This window comes from Podarcis gaigeae (assembly GCF_964106915.1).
Source record: "Podarcis gaigeae genome assembly, chromosome: 6".
NCBI classification, from domain to species: domain Eukaryota; kingdom Metazoa; phylum Chordata; class Lepidosauria; order Squamata; family Lacertidae; genus Podarcis; species Podarcis gaigeae.
Genome location: NC_139682.1, coordinates 28050399 through 28069326, shown reverse-complemented (window position 1 = coordinate 28069326; position 18928 = coordinate 28050399). Strand labels below are relative to the sequence as shown.

At 44.1% G+C, this 18928-nt stretch overlaps 1 protein-coding gene across 4 annotated transcripts in view; it reads left to right on the top strand.

The window, feature by feature from the left end:
- The first annotated feature begins 6065 nt into the window (after positions 1-6065).
- The window catches only part of TGIF2 (TGFB induced factor homeobox 2), a 371431-nt gene continuing 358568 nt past the window's right edge, over positions 6066-18928 (top strand). The window contains exons 1-2 of one of the 4 annotated variants that reach the window (XM_083746331.1): positions 6066-6458; positions 10075-10313. In XM_083746331.1, the coding sequence (XP_083602457.1) occupies positions 6440-6458; positions 10075-10313 (258 nt within the window). In that variant the 5' untranslated portion in view covers positions 6066-6439. Of the gene's footprint in view, positions 6459-6896; positions 7008-7505; positions 7900-10074; positions 10314-18928 lie in introns of those variants that run through there. The other 3 variants (XM_083746333.1, XR_014566085.1, XM_083746332.1) reach the window with 3 other exon arrangements.

Here is an 18928-nt window from a genome sequence, read left to right as displayed (position 1 = left end):
GAATAGTTTTACTGCATAGGATGGGCCCCTGAAGCTGTTTTCTGATGGCTCAAATCATTGGCCCATCTAACACAGTAGCACCTCTAACAGGCCTCTGGGAGGACCATCTTTCTGGGTTCAGCTACTAAGATTTTTTAAAAAGAAAAATTGGCTGGAGATACAGGGATTGAACTAGAATGTGAATTCTGGGCCCTTTTCCTAATAAAGAGTCAGCCAGTGAGGAGAGTATCCAAGGAGCAATCTCTGGTTCTCCAAATGTTTTTGGACTCCAACTCCTATCAGTTTAAGTCAGCGTGATCAGTGGGAATGGATGATGGGCGGTTAGAGTTACACACAATCTGGAAGATCACACAGCCATCTTAAGCATGGTAGCTATTGTAAAGCAGTTGGCTGAATGGTTCATCCCCAACACTGATCACTGGCAAATCCATGTACTGCAGAGCCATTTTTAAAATGCAGTAGTAGTTCTGTTTGCATGGACTTGCTGTGCATTTGACAAGTCATTGTTAGGAACAGCTAGCTCCATCAAGCAAATGGCCCATCTAGTCCAGCATCCTGTTCTCTTGGTAGTTAACCAGGTGCTTCTTATTATTCTTCCCAGTTGTGATTCCCAGCAACTAATATTCAGATGCCTCTGACAGTGGGGGTAGAACATACGTAGCAGCATAGCTAGGCATCTGAAAATAGTGTGCAAGAACAAGCTTATACCAAGAACAAACTTAGTTGGTCTCTAAGGTGCTACTGGACAATTTATTTATTTATTTTGACTGCATCAGACCAACACGGCTACCTACCTGAATCTAGAAGCATAGCTAGGAGAAATTGACAACCACATCCTCCGTTAATCCTTTGAAACCATCCAAGCTGGTGGCTATTACTGCCTCCTGTGGGAGTGAGTTCCACTGTTTAACTATGCACTATGTGAAAAGTATGGGATGCGGGTGGCGCTGTGGTCTAAACCACAGAGCCTAGGGCTTGCTGATCAGAAGGTTGCCAGTTAGAATCCCCGCAATGGGGTGAGCTCCCGTTGCTTGGTCCCTGCTCCTGCCAACCTAGCAGTTCGAAAGCATGTCAAAGTGCAAGTAGATAAATAGGTACCTCTTTGGCAGGATGGTAAACGGCATTTCTGTGCGCTGCTCTGGTTCGTCAGAAGCGGCTTAGTCATGCTGGCCACGTGACCCGGAAGCTGTACACCGGCTCCCTCAGCCAATAAAGTGAGATGAGTGCCGCAACCCCAGAGTCGTCCACGACTGGACCTAATGGTCAGGGGTTCCTTTATCTTTATGTGAAAAGTAAATTATTTGCAGCAAATCTTCCAGACGATTGCTCTGAACATAACAAAGCCAGATTCTACAGTACCAAAGTTGAACTGATGCACATGGCAAATTATCCACAGCTTGACTCTAAATTACCGCACTGCGCTAAAAGGGAGGCTAGAAGCTCTGTGTAAAGACTCCTGCCACTGAAGTTGTGGATCTGGTAGGTTAACTTGATGCTATTAAATAACATAGCAAGCAATAACTATAAAATGCACACACATTTTAATGACTGAAAATATGCTATTGAATCTCCATCAGGAAATGGGAATAATTGCCGTGATGAGGAAAGGAAGGCCATCTGAGGTTTAGCAAAAGTGCCATTTATTTATTTTTATGTAATGTTATTAATCTAGATTTCCAAGACAGCCTACAAAAGGGAGCCATAAAACAGATTAAAAACATCAGAAACAAAAGCAATTATCATTGCAAAAGTAAAAATACAAAAAGCAGTAGATATAAAATCAGTTAAAATCCTGGGCAATTTTTTATTATTTTTTTAAATGTCAAAACATTTATTTATGACATGTACATCCCAGCGTTTCTCCAAGGAGCTCAATGTGGTGTACATAGGTCGTCTCCTCCCCAAGAACCCTGTGAGGTAGTTAGGAGTGAGTGACTGCCCCAAGGTGACCCAGTGAGCTTCAGTGCCAAGTGGGAATTCGAACCCTGGTCTCCCAGGTCCTAGATGGACACTCTAACCCCTATACCACACTGGCTCCAATGTTCCACACAGATGTTTCAGGCCTAGCCATACCTACATTTTGCCTTGCAGCCCTCTATTTGTGGCTGAATTAGCTCAATAATGTTAGTCAACAAATTTGTGCATGTCAGGGTCCCCTGATTCTCTACTTCATCTCAGAAAAGATGTTGAAATGTTTTTAGCTTGTTAATGTTTGTGGGATTGAATTATCTCCACCCTTTTCTGTTCCCTTGGGGGATAGAACAGCTGTTTTTAGAATCAAGATAATAGAACTTGTGGGTGGGGGCTCAAGAAACAAGAGTTTTGCCTAGTTCTGTGCATGGCATTGTGACCTGTTGAGGGAATACCAGAGCCTTTCAGTGCAGCAAACATATGCAGGATCAGTGCTGCGCACCAGCCACCCGGTTTCAGGGACTGCTGGCGATAGAATGGTGCCACAGCTACATTTCTAATTAGTACATTTATTTCTGTCTGGGGCTCTTGAATCTCTTTAGGTCACTTGTTTTTGAAAAGGCGGAGTGCCTAAGATCTACTTCACCTCTGCTATGCATTGTCCCTTCTATTCAGTTCTGTTCTCCTTACCAAAAAGAAAGGAGGGGTTGCGAGGAAGGGGGGGCGTCTTCTCTTCTGTATTCCTCTTCCTTCAATCCTTTGCTAGCCTCTAGCTTCTAGCTAATTGCACACCATCCTCCACACACACACACACACACACACACACACACACACACACACACATAGTTTTATATATATGTTTAGTGTCAGAACTAGATCAACAGCACAATTTACCGTATTTTTTGCTCTATAAAACTCACTTTTCCCCTCCTAAAAAGTAAGGGGAAATGTGTGTGTGTCTTATGGAGCGAATGCAGGCTGTGCAGCTATCCCAGAAGCCAGAACAGCAAGAGGGATCGCTGCTTTCACTGCACAGCGATCCTTCTTGCTGTTCTGGCTTCTGGGATTTAGAATATATATTTTTTCTTGTTTTCCTCCTCCAAAAACTAGGTGCATCTTATGGTCTAGTGCGTCTTATAGAGCGAAAAATACGGTACATAGGTCTGAAGTGGGAGATATTTGTGGGTTGACCTTGGGCCATTCATAGAGCCTCAGGCTCTCCTACTTCACAAGGTCATTACGATGATAAAAATAGGGAGGAGAACCCCATAGTGTCACTCTGATCTCCTTCAAGTGGGATATAAATGTAATCATACATTTTTGTGCATCAAAACAATGGACTAGAAAGCTCACTTCAGGTGGAGGAGTCGGAGTCTGGATTTGATATCCCGCTTTATCACTCCCCTTCAGGAGTCTCAAAGCGGCTAACATTCTCCTTTCCCTTCCTCCCCCACAACAAACACTCTGTGAGGTGACTGGGCCTGAGAGACTTCAAAGAAGGGTGACTAGCCCAAGGTCACCCAGCAGCTGCATGTGGAGGAGCGGACTCGCAAACCCAGTTCACCAGATTACGAGTCTACCGCTCTTAACCACTACTGCTAAGTAACCATGTAAGGAGGGACAATGGGGACAAGCACCAGATCTCTGTCTCCAACCTCATTTCTTGGAGGACAAGCCTCTGTAGCTCACGAAGAGTATGATAAATGCTGCTCATAAGAAGCTCATTTAGCATAAGGAAGCAAGCAACTGTGCTTATTCACAGAGATGACTTCACTTGTCAATTTCTGCCCAATATGCAACTTTAAATCAGGGATGGGGAATCCGTAGCCATCCAGATGTTGTACCAGCTCCCATCAGCTCCAGCCAACAGGCCAACAATAGCCCTTGTAGTCCAAAAACATCTGGAGGGCCACATCCCTATCCCTATCTCAGAGACACAGGGCCTCTGCATAATATAGGGGCAAGACTGATTTGTGATATCTGCCATCACTGACAAGAAAGCTACCTGTGTGTGTTGGAAATTAAATTAATGGAACTTCCTCCTAAAGTAAATAGGATTAAGATCTTATTTCCATACTTCTCTGTTCTTTTTATGGAAAATTCAAAATTCTACATGGTAGCAAGTAACTGGAATTCACACACACACACAAACACACACACACACACACACACACACACACACACATCACGGCAAGTGAGCATGCATGAGATCGCACATGAGAGGCTGAACTCTGAGCTGGGAATAAGAACCACTAAACTCAGTCAGGCTTACTTCTGGGTAAACAAGTATAAACTGAATCTGCATGTCTTTTCAAAATGCAGGGTGCAAGCTTTTAAGACACACAGGAACCTTTTTCAGAACCTGAGTCCCTTTTTCTCCAAAAGATTGCTAGCCTGATTTTTAATTCTAATAACCGATACAAACGTACAGATCGGTTACATTTGTTGTGAGAGATTAGTGTTGAGTACAGTATAAGGGCAGGAAAGAAAAGGAAAAAAGGCGGGGAGAGGAGGGGGTGAAACTTATTTTCTTTCTTATAGTGTACATGTGGTGTTTGTCAACTGGATAGGTTCTTTTTCTATTTGCTTGTTACATTTCCTTGGCTGGGGACTGCATTCTGATTGGTGGATGACAATCCCATGCTGGTTTCACTAATTTGCAATCTGACCTATCACAACAATTGTGAAGTTTGACCACTCTGATCTCCTTGGAGGAAGGTAGGATACAAATGCAAACAGATATATAGCTATAGATAGATGACAGTGAAGGCCTAAATACCATTGATTTAAAAAACCTAGTTAAAACAAAACCTCAAAATGCATTTAATAAACAATGGAAAACAATTTTGGCAGGAGGAGGTTTGAAGCAGGTGAACTTAACCCCTTTTGACACCTACTAATATTTCACACACAGGCTCCATGATGTAGTGCAGAATTAGATACCGTATTTTTCGCTCTATAACACGCACGTAGTTTTTAGAGGAGGAAAATCCGTAGGCATGCCACCCGTAGGCATTCCCTCCATAACACGCACAGACATTTCCCCTTACTTTTTAGGAGGAAAATAGTGAGTGTTATGGTGCAAAAAATACGGTATATGTTTTTTAAGCCCCATTGCTTTCAATTGAACTTAAGGTTACAGTCCCAAGTCCTAGGAAGTCCTTTGGAATTCTGTGGCACAGTAAACATTTCAAGGGGTCAGCATCACTGTGCACTAGATTGTAGCTATGATATGTCTTAGCAGCAGGGGCCATAATTATTTCCCTTTTAAAATTTGTCCTTTTGTTTAGTTGGTGTTGTTTATGAATGCATTTTTTTTTAAAAAAGATTATTATTTATTTATTGCATTTATATCCTACTTTTTTCACCAAGGAGTGCAAGGTGACATACAATGCTTCTACCCCACCCTCATTTAATCCCCACAACAATCCTGTGAGGTAGGTGATGCTGTTTCCACAGAAGCATTCTAGTATTCCTTTTTGTTGTTGTTGAATCAGACAGAGCCTGTCTTACCTAGTTACTGGAAGAAAAATCGGGAATGAAGAGTGCAGTCCTACACACGTCTACTCAGAATTAAATCCAATTGTTTTAAATGGGGCTTACTCCCAGGTAAACGTGCAGAGGATTCCGTCAGCACTGTGTGTGCCTATGTATGCCTACTCAGAAGTAAGCCCCATTGATTTCAGTGGGATTTACTCATAGGTAAACGTATATATGATTAAGGTGCCAAGAGTCTCTGTTATGCAGGATTGCAGCCTTGGAACTAAGGGATGGCAACTTTAAAAATTAAATGTTGCAACCATAACTTTTTTCCCCAATGTCAGCAACTGAACACCGTAAACGAGATTAGATTTTCTTGTTCATTTAATGAAGAAAACGCTGATTTTGTTATAGGTCTTTGATCAGAACTCCCCCTCCCCAAAGAGTGTTATTAAAAGCAAACAGTGGCATGTAAGCGTGGGCTTTTTCTTATCTTTTCGGGAAACTGCTTTAAAAGTTTCACTAGAGTTTTATTTGAAAACAGAAGTTTCTCTGGTCTGCAAGTTGCCCCTTTTTTCCCGGGAGTTGTAATTTTGTTTTGTTTTCGTCCCGGCTGGTACCACCCACCTTCTGCCTGTGCCCCCTCCCCCACCTTTTCAAATTATCTTGGTGGGTGGGTGGGGGAGGGAGGGAGGCGAGCGCAGAGCCTTCCTTTAAGGGCGGACGAGGCTGGATGGATGAGCAGAGCGGAGAAGCGGACCCTGGGAGCGGGGATCTGACGTCAGCGCAGAGGTAGTTTCCCTCGCGAGCTGTCAGACCGTGTGGCAGGTTAGGTATTAAAGGCACTTTGAGCAGCGCCGAGACCCCTCCTCTTGAGCGGCCGCCGCGCGCACACACAAAGAGAAGTGCCCATCGCTGCGTCCGGCAAGGATCCACCACCAGCTGCGTCAACGCTCCCTTTTCTTGCCAAGGCGTGGATTGAAACACCGCCGGGAGCGGAGCCAGGAGCTTGAAAGGGGCGGGTGGGAGACGCTGCGAGAGGAAGAAAATGAAACCGACCGGGAAAAGTAAGTCTGGGAAGTTGCTCGGGGTGCATATGCCCCCCCCCCAGTTTCTTTTTGCTCGGCAAAACTTTGGAGTTTTCATTTTTCTTTTTTGCAAAAGCGTGTGGGGCATTCTGAAGACTGGAAGAACTTGCAAAAGGGGCTCGGGGGTTTGGTTTTTTTTTTCCTTTTGCAAAACCGCTGTCTGTTTTCTCAAAGGCAAACCGCAGGCAGGAGAGGGGGGCGGTGGAGGAGGAGGAGGAGGAGGAAAGAGTTTTCGTGGGCGTCCAGAGAATGGAGCGCCCTCGTGGAGAACCGGGTGGTGTGTGTGTGTGTGTGTGTGCGTGTGCGCGCGCGCGCGCACGGAGAGTATCCGATCGGTGTTTGCAAAAACTCTTCAACTTTGCAAAAAAAAAGAAAAGTCTAGTGGGTGGGAGAGAAGAGGGACAAAAAAAGCACCACGAGGAAAGAGGAGCGAGAGGAGGGGGGACGGACGAGAAATGCCTTCCAGGCACTCAGCTATGCAAAAGCGAGCGAGAGGCGAGGGAGTCGGGGGAGAGGATCTTTTGTTCGGTAACGTTCAATGCAACATTGCGAGAGAGATCCAACTTCTTTCCTGCCTTTTCTCTCTGAATGGAGGTTCTTCTGTTGCCCCCCCCCCCCAGGTCCGGCTTTCTTTAAAGGAAACAAACACAAACCTTTTTTTTTTTAAAGATTTCGAAGGTTTCTCTTCCCAAAGCTGCTTTCTTTTACTTTTACATGCTTCTGTTCCCTCTTGATCCCAAAATGGCAACTTTCCCAATTTTTTTTTCTTTTGCAAACTCCTCCCCACATCTGCTCCCCCCCCACCCGCAAAGAAACAAACCCCTGGCGATTTTGGACTCTGCAAATTTAGGTTTCTCTTTAAAAAAATAACAAAAGCAAAACCTGATTTCAAGTGCTTGTAAAATGACAGCTTTTGGGGGGAGGGGGTGGATTTGTTTGGAGCAAAGCCGGGGTAACGCGTGCTCTTGGGGGGGGTGCGAGTTCCTGTTTCTTTTGGAACAAAGAGAACTCTGTCTAGGCATCTGTCACTCAGGGAAAGAGAGACAAGAAAAACTTTTTGCGAGAGCGTTTCTCGTCTTCCGATTGCTTTCGGCGCTTGGGTGCTGGGGACCCCTCTTTTTTTCGGGGGGTGGGGAGGAGAGGAGGTCTCTGCTTATTTCGACCTTGCCTCTTGGTCACCCCCCATGGGAGGGATTCGGAGGAGGCGGTTTTGGGGGTGAGAGCGGCGATGCAACTGGCAGAAAACATGGAGTCCAGGCTTGTTTTGTGTGAAGTGGGATGGAAGGGATTTAAAGAAAGAGGTTGGCCGGGGGTGGGGGGTTGAAGCGAGGTTAGCTTCGCTCTCCCACGTTACTTTTCCTTTTGAAACTCCAGACCTGAGTTCATTATCAAACCAGCGCCGGTGGGAGTAATCCGCGAGGTATTTTCGTGTGTGTGTATATGTATTTTAATTGCTGCTTTACTAAGTAGCAAACTTCTGACACGTGATTTGTCTCGCTTGAATTCAAACGGAAGAAAATGAAATGTTTGATCTGCCTTTTTTCCTCCCTCCCCCTTTTCCGCCCCGGTTCGGATCTATTTCCAATTGCATTCTCTTTGTGTAGGAATTGGACACGGCCGAGGAGGCAGCTTGTTGCTATTTTAACTTCCTTTTGCTTGCATTTTGAGGTTTGGGGTGGGTGGGTGTTTTGATAAAGTGGACGATACGCGGGGCAAACGTAGCTGACCAACCCCCACCCCAAAGCAAACAAAAACAACCCGTGCTTTTAGCCTGAGACTCCGCCGACCTTCCTGAATTCTTTGCATTTTAAAATTTTAAAATTATTATTTCGCTCTGGGCTGGATTTTGTCCTTCCCATGTGCAGCTGGCGGTGTGGGCAGTTCAGGGCCAGGAGGAAACGGCAGCAAAAAAAAAATAAAAAAAAATTGCTGCTCCTCCTCCTTCTCCATCCCTGATGAGATGCAGACTTGAAACAGGAGAGAGAGACTCCCTCACATAGCCAGCAGCTCCCCCTGAGCCCTTCTGCACTCGGCGTTGCCTGGAGGAATAGGAGGACGAGGATCCATTTGCTTTTGCAGCTTGCTTTTTTAAAAAATAGGCACAAAGTTTTGCCCTTTTCTCTTCCTCGCGGGTGGGTGGGTGGGGGGCGCGCGTAGAGGAGAAGCGAATGCACGCTTGCATTTCAATGCACTTGAATTTGCCTGGGGGTTTTCTGCGTGTGCGCGCTTGCTGGGGGTGGATGCGGACGTGTTGATCTCCGAGTGCCTCCCTCCAAACAAACTCGACCGCATGTCTGGAAAAGGGCACTGAGCTAACCTTAAGCAAACTTGGAAGTCTTGACGACTGCTTGGCCCACCAGTTTTATATATAAGTTACCTCTGTCGTCCTCCCTCCCCCCCACCCCTTTTGGGGGGAATGTAGAAAAAAAGTCTCTACATGTAAAGTGCTTTGGAGAGAGGAAACTTTTAAGAGCTGTAAGGCTGCAGCCCCCTGGGAGACTTTGTTAATAGTGGACACTTGCTTTTTTCAGTCTGATCCCTCTGCAAAGTAAAATGCATCTTAATTTCCTAACGTTTTGTGCAATGCACTTTTAACATGTATTGGACTTGGCTCAAAAACATATTAATGAATGAATTTTAGTTGTTGTTTTTTAAATACAGTCATTCTGGTATGGGTTGGGGGATTGAGGTCCAAAACAATTTTTTTCATTTGGAAGGGGAAGCCATAAAAATACCTCTTTGTCAGAACAGGGCAAAACTGTTAGAAGTGTCAGGAGTTTCACAGTAAAGAAAGGAGCCATACTAGGAAAAAATACTTCTGGGGTTTTTAATGAAAACACAGCATCATTAATGTTCTTTGCAAGAACTCTATAGTTCTGTGATTTTAATACCAGCAGTCTCCTTCTATAGAGCTTATGGCACAGCTTCATAACTTACTTTAAAATATTGTAGATCTTTAGAGTATGTAGAACACAACTCTGTAGAGTTGAATGCCAAGCACTGCTTTGAATTTGACCATAATGCAGAGTATGGATGAGGAACCTGTGAACCTCCAGTTGTTGTGGTTTGATTACCGCTCCCATCACCCCAGGCTGCGTAGTCAAACAATCATAGAATTGTAGAGTTGGAACAGACCTCAAGGGTCATCTAGTCCAACCTTCTGCGATGCAGGAATCTCTGCTAAAGCATCAATGACAGATGGTCATCTAACCTCTGCTTAAAAACCTGCAAGGAAGGAGAGTCCACAAGCTCCCTAGGGAGACCGTTCCACTGTCTGTTTAGTTGGAATCTCCTTTCTTGTAACTTGAGTAGTCAGTGGTCAGGAGTGACAAGAGTTGGAATCCAGTGTCCTTTGGAGAGTCAAATGTTTCCCATCCCTGCTGTTGAGGTTGGCCTTTGCACAGTTGACCATCTTCTGCCTCAAGTTACCCATGTGAAAAGGAAGATGAGCAAGATGCAATCAGTAAAGGGATTTCCACCTTGTTAGGTACACCTGCAGTGACTGTTGAACACAACCTCCCTTCTTGCAGCTCTTTCACACCTGTGTAATTCCACCTGTGACCCATTATGTCTTGCATTGTCTCCCACATCCCAGGCTTGAACCAAGACAGATCTGCCAGCAGTTCCACCATGTCGGATAGTGACTTTGGGGAGGATGATGGGAGCGTATCTCAGGATCCGTTGCAGCCCGGCAAGAGAAAACGAAGGGGCAACCTTCCCAAGGAGTCTGTGAAGATTCTCCGGGAGTGGCTCTACGAGCACAGGTTCAATGCATATCCATCTGAGCAAGAGAAACTCAGCCTTTCTGGGCAAACAAGCCTCTCTGTTCTTCAGGTATGAACTTCTGTATAATCCTTTCCTAGCAGGTTGCCCAGTTATGATTTCTTGGATACACAGGGTTGCCAGGTGCAAAAGAGGAGAAGGCTTTGGTACCTTTAATAGCACTGCAGAGGAAGGGATTTTGGCAGGTGTAGGTTGAAAGCTGAAATTCCTTCTGCTTAATTGCTGTTCAAGGGTACTGGAGTCTTCACCTCTTGTGCCTATGTATAAGAAGTTGCAGATTTTTTTAAAATTTAAAAACCTGTTAGCAAAAACAAATCCAAAAAGTAAAAACAAACCAGCTTTTATTAGGCTCAACTAAAATGTCAAAGTAATTATCAAGCTTTCCTGTTCCTCGGAGCTGTTCTTCAGGCCGATTAAATCTCTTCACCCCCCAACACAAAAGGAAGGAGAAGCTGGGCATGATGGGAAGAAGTCTCAGGGTCTTAATCTTGTGTTGGCCTCTGCCCTCCAACCACTAGGTAATACTATCCAATTCGGCCTCTCTTGACTCTCCCCCTCCCCCCCGCCAGTGCACAAAAATTAACCTCCAGCATTGTTAATGTAAGGACTATCTTGTTTTTCTTTACTTCTGTTCTCTGCCTTCCAAGGGACATGCACATTCTGCTTAGTGATGGGAGCAGATGCAGGTAATTGCTACTTTTCATACCTTTAAAGGGGGGGGACCATGATCATTCTGTGTGTCCCTGTAGCTGCATCTTGGAATCTGTTTTATTCCCTGCATGTTAACTAATTAAGTCTGAACAGTGCCTCATGTACTTCATCTTAAGGTTGTTGGATAATGCAGATTTTGAAGAGTTTCCACCATTCATCTGCCCTCTTCCTCCCTCTTTGTTTTGTCTGATATCCACCCTGAAGAAGAATTCTGAGGAGATCGAAAGCTTACTTGCTTTCCTTTGGCATTTTAGTTTATCCTAATAAGGTTATCGGTTGCATTGTGTAGCTAATGTTCAGCTCCACCTTTTGCTCTGAATTTGAGTTAGATGTTCTTAATGATGTTCTTAATAAATGTAACAGGAATCGTAACTTCTCACCCCCTTTTACAAAGAAACAAGTTGGGTGTCCCCTTTCACCCGTGTTAAAGATCAGTAATCTTAAACCTGCTTTCACAAGTTAGTTGAATTTAATTAGTACATAAACAGATACACAAAATGATTTTGCACCAAAGAAGTCTGAAGGACTGGGCAGATCCGCAATAAGTTGTGAATTTAAGAATGCCTTATGGGCAAAGATCTGTAGCTATTTATTTCTATTGGGTTGATTTTGTTTGGTGTGCAATCTGAAGCACATTTTATAAATATATGTGCACGTGAATCCACTGAAATAAGTAGTGCTTAACTTGCAAGTAGAATTGGGGTGCCAAAATACTCTAGGCTGATTTGCAATCCTATGCTATTGTAGTAATGCCACTACGTAAATTAATTCCAGTCTTTTGCATGTATTGGGAAGAATCATAGAGTTGGGAGAATGTCTTGTAGGCCATCTGGTAACCTAAACCGTTAGACCTAGTTCTGTCCTCTGGGGCAGTGGAGAACAAATCTGCCCTTTTCTATGGACTGGTCTCTCCAGGTAGCTTATGCATAGCTGAGTGTGAATTTTAACATACCAAGAAAGATCTCCTTAACAGCACAAAATTAAGTTACATTCTGCAACAGCACATAATTTGTATGGGAAAGTGAGACAATAAACTATTTAGTGATTGTCAATCTGGAATTAATTATTACTGGGGGTATTAGGGTGTGCATGACTCTTAAAAATGATGGCTAATCTTTTTTTGGGGGGCCTATAAATGCCCCTTAAGTGGACTCTTAAGACAAGTTTCTAGTCTGGCTTGCTGTAAACCATCATTTAAAATAAACAATGGTTTAAAACAAACATGAGTGTTTCTCCTGGGGGGATGAAGATTACAAACCGGAGATTGGCTTGTTAACATGCAGGGTAGCACTTGTGGCTTGTTTGTCTCCTCACAAACTACTGTGGTAAGTCAAGAACCCACTTGGCTTACCACCGTGGCTTGTTAGGACACAAAAGAAATGCAAGTGGTGAATCTCATGTAACAGTTTGTTTGCTTTCTGGCATGTTGAAGAAAAGTGTGAAGCATTGTCTTGTGAGCAGTGTGCACCAGGACATTGCTCACTCATGTAAATCCATAGTTTATTTCATGCTAAAGTGTGGTTTAACACGGCATGTTAATGGGGCCTATATGGTTCTAGTCAGGATTCCAAAAGATCTCCATTCTTGGATGGTCCATCCCTGGTCTTCTATTGGATTAGTAGGGCAGAAGGCACTGAGGGTTGAAGAACTGGGCTGCAATCCATCTGTATTGATGGAATCAAAGCATTTTAAATTTACCCATTTTGTGCTTGCCTTATAAGTGTACATATTTTCTAAGGACCCCAGTGTACTGCAACACTGCACAGAGTTTTGAGTGGGAATCTGTTTATGACCAGCAGATCCTTGCAAGGTCTCAAGGAATGTTGGGCAGCTAGGCCTTTGGGAACCTATATTAATACTGTTGTTATTACTGTTGTTTATCTACTGCTTTCATTTCAAAAATAAATACCAAGGTGGTTCACAAACAAAAACCAGCAGCAAAATAGCAAAAACAAAAAAGCCAATGATAAAAATAAAGCTCTTTGGTAATTAAAATAAATAGTAGGAGCTAAACATGTATTAGAAATTAGAGGTTTATGCGAAGCCTGTATAATCCTCAACGACTTCCCTAGGGTGAAGTAGTATTAATAGAAGGGTAAGATTTCTCCATTAAGTGTCTGGGCTTTGCTTTTCACTTCCTCATCCTTCACTTTAAGGCATTTCTTGGCAAGTGTGTGTGCCTTGAGGGGGAGTGAAAAGCAGGATATGAGCCTAAATGAACAGTTGACTTGGTTTTGGGAACAAAATACCCAACTGCCCCAAAGGTGTTCCTGTCTCTTTCCTCCTCACAAATGGTTTTTGTCTGTGGTTGTACTGGGGGAAGGAAGCATAATTTAGAAATTAAGAGAGAAAACACTAAACAAATCTAACCCAGTCCTTAACAGTTTTAGCTGAACTGTGTTCTGTGCCACCCACTCAACACCTGATGTGAATTTAGCCATTTACTATTTGCATGGATTCAAGTACAGCTGAGGGGTTCCTTTCTGTGTGTATTTGGTTGTTGGCCTCAACTTTTGGCAAGGTGTGCTTGCCCTTGAATGCTTGTGAAACACACCTAGCTTCCCGATCTGTCAAATCCTTTCCAAGGATTTGAAGGAGAGGTCAGGGTTTTCGGAAATAACTAAATAAATATAAGATATTCTGCTGGGTCAGTCTAGTGTCAGGAGGGTAACGAGACTTCTGCTTCACCTGGCAAGAGATGCAGGAGCTAGGAAAGGAATAGAGGTGTGGCTGAGGCCAAGAGTGGGGTTTCCCCTGCCCTGATTCATCCTTGGCTACAGAGTTTGTTTTTGGAAAACAGCATCTATCTTCAAAGAGCAAGCATCAGATTTCTACCTGTGCCCTGCAGAGACTTTTAGAAACACAGATGTTTCTATGCCAATGTTAGGTGCTTGTCACCAGGTGCCTGGAATTTTTTTATTTTCTGGGTCTGCTTTGGGAGTAAGGGTCTTGCCCTAATATTGAAAACCATTGGCCTGTTCCATGGTGTGAAACCAGGGCTTGCTGTGTTTGACAAGTACCTTAAAAACAATGGTTGGAATTCAGTGTTGTATTAGTAGAACAATTCTGTCCGATATCCCCTCCCCATGCACTGCTCTGGGGGTTCTGCTGACTCCCCTCTGAGCCAGCTTTAAGGGGGCACTGGGGATGGAGAGGGGGAAAGCCCTTGCATAGGACTTCTATTGACAGGGTTCAGCGTTAAGCTGGTTTAGGACCCAGAATTGTTTATAGAAAGAGCTTCTCATGCAACCTGGTTTAATATACCATAGGAATACTTGGGTGATGTGTGTGTGTGTTTATGTTGGTGAGGGAATCAATTTAAAATATTGTTAGATACATGAGGGCAGTAGGCTAGCTTAGATGGTGCAGGGCAAGGCCTGTGTGGCACATGCAGCTCTGTTTTCCAACATATCACCCCGCCCACTACCTTTCCCTCAACATCTGCTATGTCTAATGGTAGGACCGGTCCTGTCAGGCTTCTTAGGAGTTCCGTGAGAAACACCTCCAGGGCATGCATATTGGTTGCTTCATGTAAAAGGAAGCTTCTTAAAAAGTAGTGTTCCAAAGTAAAAACCAGTTTCTTTCAGGTGAGAAAATCTATCTTGTATTTTTAGACCTTCCTTACTGTAACACTGTTCTATCAGTGCATGCCACATTCCAGTGGATTGGGTTTAATTTGGTTAAACATTCAAATTGTGATTGCATGAAGTAAGAGATTAAACTGTGCACGTTGTACAAAGTGAAATGGCCGAAATGTTAGCTGTATGCACTTTACATCCTGAAAGCTTAGTGATGCTCAAATACATGTTTGGTTGGTTGTTTCTAACAGGTAGGTATAGTAGCGAACAACCTTATGGTTCAGCGAAGAAACCAAAACAAAATTCAGATTGCTAGGGCAATGCCACGTTAGTTCCCTTCACTTGAAGAGGGTATGTTGTGATTGTGGGGAAGAAGGGCCTCTCATATGTAGGCTACTTCCCGGTAAACAACCTTGCTGGGGCCTGGAAATCTGTAGGTGGGGCCAGGAGCAAGTAAACGGTGAAGTGGGCTGTTATGCAGTGGCCTTTATCCGTTCTGTTGTGTTTTGCAAAGTCTTTCTTTATGTGGTTTGCCTCCCCACAAATCACATTTGTTTACTGTTTAAATACAAAAATGAGAGGAAGAAAAAGGATGAAAGGGGGGCTGGTGGTTTCTTTAAGAGCCTCTGGCATGAGTTCCGGCCTTTTGGGTTTCTCTTTTGCCTTCCCTGCTCAGGACAGAGGTCCTAAGTCACTGGGAAGACAGGGGAGAGGCTGTCCCAGCTGGGCTCTCTTAAAGGAGCTTATAACAGCCCAAGTCTTCCTGTTTCTAAGGAAATACCTCCAGGTGTCATGATTTAAATGAATCTTACAGGAAGCCCACTATCAGGGCTATAGCCCTGACCTGTGGCTTCTCCCTCTCACCCTTCCAGCTTGGAGCAGGTGGCCTTAACCCCAGTTGCGTACATGTTGTGGCCTTGGGTACTGGCAACAGAGTACAAAACCAGTCATCAGGCTTGTTGCCCTTCACACAAACGCTGCTTAAGCTCTCAAAAATGAGGTGAGCATACCACCTTTGCTCTTGCTGACAAGAATTATTCATTGTCTTCACTTTAGTTACTGGAATTGCAGTCTTAACCAGCTGCTCAGCCTATCTAGAATGCACCCTTGAATTCTGAATCTGAAAATTCTCCAGCTACAACACAGCAAGCAAATTTAACGTCAGCAAACTAGCTGAGCAGTGCTGTACGGATCCAGACAGCCCAAATAGAAATCTAATACAATGGATAGATAGATTTCTCTTTGGGCTTTCTGGATCCGTGGAGCTCAGCTAGTTTTGCTGGTGGACCCCACTGACAAGATTGCATGGGGATAAGCCTCCCAAACTAGCTTGTTGCCAAGCAATATCACTTTGGGCTTGGGAGGTCTGCATGGTGCCACCCAGATTTGTTCTGGGGGGTAACCAGTTGCTTGTGGCATTAGAGCTGGCATAGTTCATTGTGTGTGTCCCGGGGGGGGGGGGGATAAACAAGCATGGATTTGGATGTAATATAAGGACATGGAAACCTAAGGAGTGTTGTTGTGGTTGATCCAAAATATTCAGATTGTTTGATCGATGCTGCTTAGTCTTGTGAAAAGGACAAAAGTGCTTTTTAGAACTGACTATTCGTGATCAGTGCATTTTGGCCTCTCTCTCTCTCTGTAGCAGAGAACTGTCCGCACATAACTGGGGTCACTTGGGTGCCTGACTCACCGAACAGCTAGTAGCATTCCTTGCAAAGTTCTGAGCTTCCTTTGATAGTTCCCATCTCTCTCTCTCTCTCTCTACTGACCAAGCTTGGTGCTCTTAACTGGGATCTGACTGCACAAGAATGCTTAGTCTGTTCTGCTTGGCTTGCTGTGAGCACAAATATTCCGATAACAAGTTGCAGCTCTTGCTTGTGTGCAGAGAAGGAGTTGGCTTGCTGAAGACCATCTAGATATTCAAGGTCACCTTTTGTATTTCTAAAAGCAACATAAATTGCACCTTTTTCTGGTACAGTGTACTTGTGCACAAATGTAGCTGAACATAAAAGTGGCTGTGGAATTTCTGCATGCAAATGTTTACTGGGACTTAATGATTGGTTGCTTGTTTTATGCAGTTAGAATTTGTGTGCAGCGGTGCCTCAGTTTCTCTCTGCATATGGGGCATAAAAGGTGTACAGCTCATTGAACCTGGAGTCTTCTAATCAGTAACTGGTAGGATCCCTTTTCTCCTTGCTTAAGGGGCTTTTAAATTTGTTCTTTTAGCAGTGAGACTATGTTAGGATTGAGAGCTGGGTAATTTCCATGGTGTTAAGCATCAAGAATAGTGTCAAGACTTTCAGAGTATCTTTTTTACCCATGATGGCTATGCCCTGCCTCTGTGGCCAGAGGCAATATGCTTCTGAATACCAGTTACTGAAAATCGCAGGAGGAGAGTGCATTATTTGTGCTCAAGTCCTGCTTGCAGGTTTCCCAGGTTTGGCCACTGAGAGACCAGGATGTTGGATGAGATAGACATTTAGACTGATCTAGCAGGTGCTTCTTCTGTTCTTACCTCTGAGGCATTGTACAACATTGGGGGGGGGGAGGCCCTACCTTTCTTCTGTCATGGAGAGTCTTCACACTTATTCAGGCATAGAAGAGGGGCAGAAGGCTCTCCTTGGTGGTTCTGTGCTCTTACCAGGGGAAGACGGGGGAAGTCCACATTGTGAATATGCCTGCAGACGTGTTCAACCTAGAAGTGTTTTAAATGTAAGCTGTGTTGAGCTGCCAGCTTCTGTTTTTAAGTCTTGTAAGTCATGTGCAAGGAAACCCCCAACTTCTTTCTCCACACAAATGGAAAAAAACTATGTATACTTGTGAAAGGAGACCAGTTTGAGGCTTTGGAAACATGGTGATTGTTTTCTTGAGGCGGGTGGGGAGGGGATTAAAAACAGGGAAATTATTGAGTTTGTGTTAACACGTATCCCCAGGGAAAATATTTTACAGAGCTGCTGATTTGCAAAAGATACATCAGTCTACTTGATTTATTTCCCCATAATTGTTCACTTTGAAGCACTCTTTCATTTTGGTTTGGCTTTCAAGAAGGAAAAATTGTTCTACACCCTCGTGTGTGACGTGAAACAAATTGCACAGGCAGCAGCTGTGCTTCCCAAGGTCTTGTAACCAGCTCCTCATGGTGTTGCGCTAAGATTGCTAGCGGGCTTCTTTGGCAAGGCATCCAGAACTTTTGCTAATTCGCCAAATGGAAACGTGATTGTCCCTCTCTCTTCCAAAGAGTGCAGTTGCACATGTTTGTACTGTGCAATCCAAGCTGGTGCCCTCCAGCTGTTCTAGACTGCAACGCTAATCAGCATGGCCACGCTAGCTGGGGCTGATGGGACTTGTAGTCCAAAATAACTGGAGAGTACCAGGCTGGCAAAGGCTGCTCTAATATCCTAATTTGTTCCTTTACAACTGTAACCAAGCACTGTGCAATTGTGCAGTGTGGCTGCTTCATGAGCAGTTGCATAATGCTGCTGTAGGTAGAGGACGGAAGAAGGCTAATAATAATGATAGGCCTCGAGACCTGAGAGACTTAGTCTACAGAATGGTCCAGAATTGCACAATACATTTCTGCTGGAGTGAAGCACTAAACATTGTTAGTCCTTTAAATGGTGACTTCATTGTTTGCTATAATTGAGCTTAGGTAGGTAAAGGACCCCTGGACGGTAAAGTCCAGTCGATAATGGCTTTAAATGAAATCTTTTGTTGTTGTTTAGTCGCTTAGTCATGTCCGACTCTTTGTGACCACATGGACCAGAGCACGCCAGGCACTCCTGTCTTCCACTGCCTCCCACAGTTTGGTCAAACTCATGCTGGTAGCTGTGAGAACACTGTCCAACCATCTCAACTTCTGTCGTCCCCTTCTCCTTGTGCCATCCATCTTTCCCAACATCAGGGTCTTTTCCAGCCAGTCTTCTCTTCTCATGAGGTGGCCAAAGTATTGGAGCCTCAGCTTCACAATCTGTCCTTCCAGTGAGCACTCAGGGCTGATTTCCTTCAAAATGTATAGGTTTGATCTTCTTGCAGTCCATGGGACTCTCAAGAGTCTCCTCCAGCACCATAATTCAAAAGCATCAATTCTTCGGCGATCAGCCTTCTTCATGGTCCAGCTCTCACTTCCATACATCACTACTGGGAAAACCAATGCAATCTTAGCTTTATTACAAGTATGTTTTCCCCTTTTGTGATCCTCATAGAAAACTCATTCATATTAAAAGATGAGGTGCACGCGGCAAGAACGGTGGAGAGAAAAAGGGAGAGAAGGAAAAGAGGTTGGGCAGTTCTAGAAGGAGTACAGTGGGTGAATTGTAAACAGGAATTTAATATCCAGTTTACTTTCTGGAAACATTTCTACACATTCTCCCACAT